We start from the raw sequence: 4,447 nt of genomic DNA, 5'->3' as shown, positions 1-4,447 counted from the left end.
AGGAATCTTGTTCAACATCTTGCAACGTCAAAATTACATTGCTGCTATAAAACAGCCGTCTTTATCTGCTCTCGCGCCTATTCTCTGACTTGGTCAGTTTTGTAAACAAACAGGCAAAGATTGTTTCTTTTCCACTGTTTGGCAATATTCAAGATAACAAAAAGGCACAAGACAATCTCAAATTCAAACCAAACAAATCAAGTACCTTTCAGGTCAAAGAAAGGAAAACCACATTTGCTTGCAACAAGTGTGACACCTATTCCAGAACTAAAAAAACAAAGAACAAAGGAAAAGGATGGAGCAAAAGCAAGCCATTGAACCCTCTGCTTTTACTGCAATAAAGACCATGGATTGGATGTTTGCAAAGTTCTGAAGCCACGGAAAGAAAGTTTTACTAAGAACTGCCTTACACTGACAGCTAAATGACAAGTCAGAAAGTTACAACTCAAAAACAACTTCCACAAAACTAACGTCACAGAACTAAAGGATATTTCACTATACGTTTGCTTTATCTGAATCTCATTTATTTTAATTATTGGATCTGTAGAAGCATTTTACTCACAAAATCACACACTGTCAGTGAAATTGTCCTTTTATTTGTAGTTATTGTACAGATGTACGTCGTTATTGTGTATACATCTGTTTATGTAATCATCATCATCATCAATCGGCTGTAAACAGGGTAGGTTGACAGTCGGTCACTAATTTTGTCCATTCCATACGATTTTTGGCAACTTTTCGTAGTTCGCTCATTGTTGCTGGTACGTCCTTGTTTATTAGTTCGCCGATGTATTGGTGGTATAGCTTTCGAGCTCTGCCTTGACTTCTTTTGCCATGCCGCTGTTGTGGCGCGTACAAGACGTACTTGTTGATCAGGTCACTCTCATGTCTCCTTAGGGAGTGTCCGACGAATCTTAGCTGCCTCTGTTGTACTTGAAGGACAAGTTGGTTGCGGCCGACTCTTTCATAAACCTCTTTATTGCTTTTCTTGTCCAGACGTTTTATGCCAAGCATGATTCTGTAACAGTTTGTAGGAAAGCTGTTGAGTTGGTCTCTAAGTTTGCTGCTAAGGATCCAGCTCTCGCAGCCATAGAGCAGGATTGAGACACACGCAGATTCGAATATATTTATCTTGAGTGTAATTGGTATAGTTCTTGACTGGAATACGTTCTTCATCTTCCAGAAGGCCCCCCATGCTTGACTTCTTCGGATTTTGACATCAGATTCGCTAGATGTGATATGAGAACCAAGATATTTAAAGTTCTTTGTCCATTTAATGGTCTGTCCATCAAGCTCTATGTGCTGATGACTGTGTGTTGCCATGTCTAGACTGGTGTGTTCTTGGTTACTCATCGCTTCTGTTTTACGTATGTTAACTTGGAGGCCTACTCTCCTGGCCCACTTTGCTGTTGTTGTGAGTTGTTCCTGTGCTCTATCCAGGGTGTTTTCAAGCAGGGCAATGTCGTCAGCGAAATCCAGGTCAAATAGTGATACTTCTGGATTCCTGCTGGATTCTTTTAAATGTGTTACGATTCCATGCAATGATGTGTTCTTTGCGTGCTCTTCTTCGTTTCGTGTTAATACATAGTCTATAACGATTATAAATAGGAAGGGAGCTAGGGTGTCACCTTGTAGGACGCCTGTTGTAATGTCGAAGTGGTCTGACAGCTTCCCTTCTATTAGTACGTGACTCTTTGACTTGTTGTAGAGAGTGCGGATCGCACTTACTATTTTGTCCGGGATCCCATAATGTCGTAATATGTCAAACATGGTTGATCTCTTGATGGAATCGAATGCCTTCTTAAAATCGACAAAGGTGATGTAATAATCAAGTTTCTTGTCTTGAAAGCCTTCGATTATCCTACGCAGGATGTGAACTTGTTCTGTACATCCTCTCCCTCTTCTGAAGCCAGCTTGATTGGCACGTAGAATCTTATCGATCGGGTCTCTTATTCGGTAAAGAAGGACTTTGTTGTATACTTTGGCGGTGACCGACATTAAGCTGATCCACCTGTAGTTGCTCATTAGGGTGAGGTCTCCTTTTTTGGGCAGTGGTACTATCAGATTTGTGGTGAACTGTTCTGGTGCTTTTTCTTGACCGTATACATCGTTGCAGATGTTACAGATGAAATCGGCGACATAGTCTATGTAATAACAGGCTTTATGTAGCCTAACTACAACAAAAGTAAAAAAAAAAACTGATCAAATTCAGGGAATTGTTTATATATTAACAAATAACTGATAGTTGTTGTTTTTCTACATTTGTTTCCAGTCTCTTTTAATTTTGGTATTTCTTTGAGTAAAGGCCATTGAACAGTCTGAAATTTTCGTATGCGTTTTTTCGTATTCGTGATTCGGCGGCTCTGAATTGTCAAAGCACCATTCAAACTGCTTGTTACGGATGCAAAAAAACTGAGAAAATCGAACCCAATTCGATTTTTTTATGACGGACGAAAGTTTCGGAGGCAGTGTGCAAGCGTGATTGACATAACGTGAGGTCGTATTTATTTTTTAATGTGCAAAAATTTCGGATGCGAATTTTAGACTCAGTGTGCAATGGCCTTAAGCGTTTAATTACTTAATTCATTAATTGAAATAATTTTCTTTCTTGTTCTCGAACATATAAAACACAAATCTTGTGGCATTCACAGATACACTAGTTTATTAGTTAACTAACTACACATTTACTTTATGTGAACCAAACAAACCGTTGCTCACTGTGACACAGAACAATGCTTTCTAATATGAGTCCCTAGATTACATGATTGTGTAAAACTCTTCCCACACTGAGTGCAGTGATACGGTTTCTCTCCAGTATGAAGTCGCTCGTGTGATTTCAGGTGTCCAGAATGAGCGAAACTCTTGTCACAATATGAGCACTTGTAAGGTTTTTCTCCAGTATGAATTCGTTGGTGCAGTTTCAGTTGATCATCTCTAGTAAAGCTCTTCCTACAGTCAAAGCACACATAATCTCTCACTTCATTATGTGTTTTCTGGTGCTGTTTAAAATTATCCAGCCTTGAAAAACTCTTTCCACAGAGAGAACACACATAAGGCTTCTCGTCTGAATGAACTTTCAGGTGTAGTTTTAGACTTGATGAAGAAATAAAATCTTTACCACACTGATCACAGTTAAATGGCTTTTCTCCAGAGTGAATGCGCAGATGATAACTGAGACCTGATGCTTGAGAAAAACTCTTTCCACACTGAGTGCATGTATACGGTTTCTCTCCAGTGTGAATTCTCATGTGTGTGCTAAGGTTTCCTTTATGTGAGAAACTCTTTCCACACTGAGTGCAGGTGTGCAGCTTTTTGGCTTTTGTTCTTTGAATTGTAAAGTTACGATGTTCCTCCTCTTCATTCAGTTCTTGTCTTTGCTCTTTCACTCTCACCTGGTCTAAAATACACAGAAATACAGTTAGAATCAGTTCAAGTGAACCCTTTTTTAATAGCAGAAAGCAACAGAGATCAGATCTTTCATTTTTTGTTCTGTCATTCACTTGTTAATATTGTATAAAATATGTTTGACAACTGCTATATACAAGGTTATGATCATTTGGATGTATTTCTCTATCATTTATCATCCATATACTGCTTATTAATTCACATCTACCAAAGCAGTCAACAATGAAGAATCAAGAATGGACACCAACCTATTTGTTCCTCAGTATCTTCATGTTTTATTCTGGATGGTTCTGGATCCCTCATGTCTTCAATCTCCTCTTTAATAAACTCCATCTTTAACAGTCACACAGATTTCAGCTGCTACTCCTGGAGTGTGTCCTTCTCTTGTAGGATGATGGGAATATTCCCAGTATTTATTGGTGAATTGTTGTGGGAGGAGCTTCACTGCAGGTGTGAACTGTGATCACTGTGTTTTTATCCAATCTGCAAAAGTACAGAGTCATCATCACTGGTGTAGTGCAGGGTATACCCACTTCTTTTTCAGTCGGCATTGCGTATTCCCTTTTCTAAATCCCCTCTGATGTGCATCATTTAGTAGCTAATCCAATCTCATGTGAATAAAAAACACCCAGTCAGGGTCGTACCCAAAATTGAGGTCCCCGAGGTCCGGACCTCAGTCATTTTTTTGAGTGTATATAATGAAAGTTGTGAAATAACTCCCTAATATTAACTCTAATTTGGTGCCAAAATGTCAAAAAGTTTGAGACCAAAGCAAGCAGGATTTTTGTCCACAGAAGCGCGAGCCGAGCGCGAATCCCAACGCGACGCTTCACTTCAGTTAACGATCATACAGTGCGAGATAAGATGCAAGTAGCTAAACTAAACAGCTGTTCTTCGATAGAAGTTTTAAATGACCGACAGAAATAATCAGTTTGATCAAAGACAGTGGAAACTATAAGCTCAATTTAACACAAGCACCCTATTAAATATATTGGCATTATATCTTGTATACATATATTTGTATAACGTTACCTCGAATGTG

The 4,447-nt window shown here is 38.9% G+C and overlaps 1 protein-coding gene across 1 annotated transcript; it reads right to left on the bottom strand.

Annotated features, from left to right (window-relative positions):
- Window positions 1-577: 577 nt before the first annotated feature.
- On the bottom strand, window positions 578-4,092 carry LOC306997121 (uncharacterized protein). Its single transcript, XM_079610236.1, has 2 exons — window positions 3,654-4,092; window positions 578-3,397 (listed from the first exon to the last, which is right to left on the bottom strand). The coding sequence occupies exons 1-2, from the start codon at window positions 3,736-3,738 to the stop codon at window positions 2,715-2,717; spliced, it is 768 nt and encodes a 255-aa protein (XP_079466362.1). The 5' UTR covers window positions 3,739-4,092; the 3' UTR covers window positions 578-2,714.
- Between the last annotated feature and the right edge of the window lie 355 nt (window positions 4,093-4,447).

This window comes from Phoxinus phoxinus (assembly GCF_949152265.1).
Source record: "Phoxinus phoxinus genome assembly, chromosome: 4".
In the NCBI taxonomy this organism is placed as follows: domain Eukaryota; kingdom Metazoa; phylum Chordata; class Actinopteri; order Cypriniformes; family Leuciscidae; genus Phoxinus; species Phoxinus phoxinus.
Note: the sequence above shows the minus strand (reverse complement) of the source record. Positions and strands in the feature narration are given on the sequence as shown.

Coding starts and splice junctions, on each gene's coding strand:
- LOC306997121 (XM_079610236.1), bottom strand. CDS start 3,738: ATGGAGTTTATTAAAGAGGAGATTGAAGACATGAGGGATCCAGAACCA. Junction 3,398..3,653: donor AGATACTGAGGAACAAATAG/GTTGGTGTCCAT, acceptor TGTGTATTTTAG/ACCAGGTGAGAGTGAAAGAG.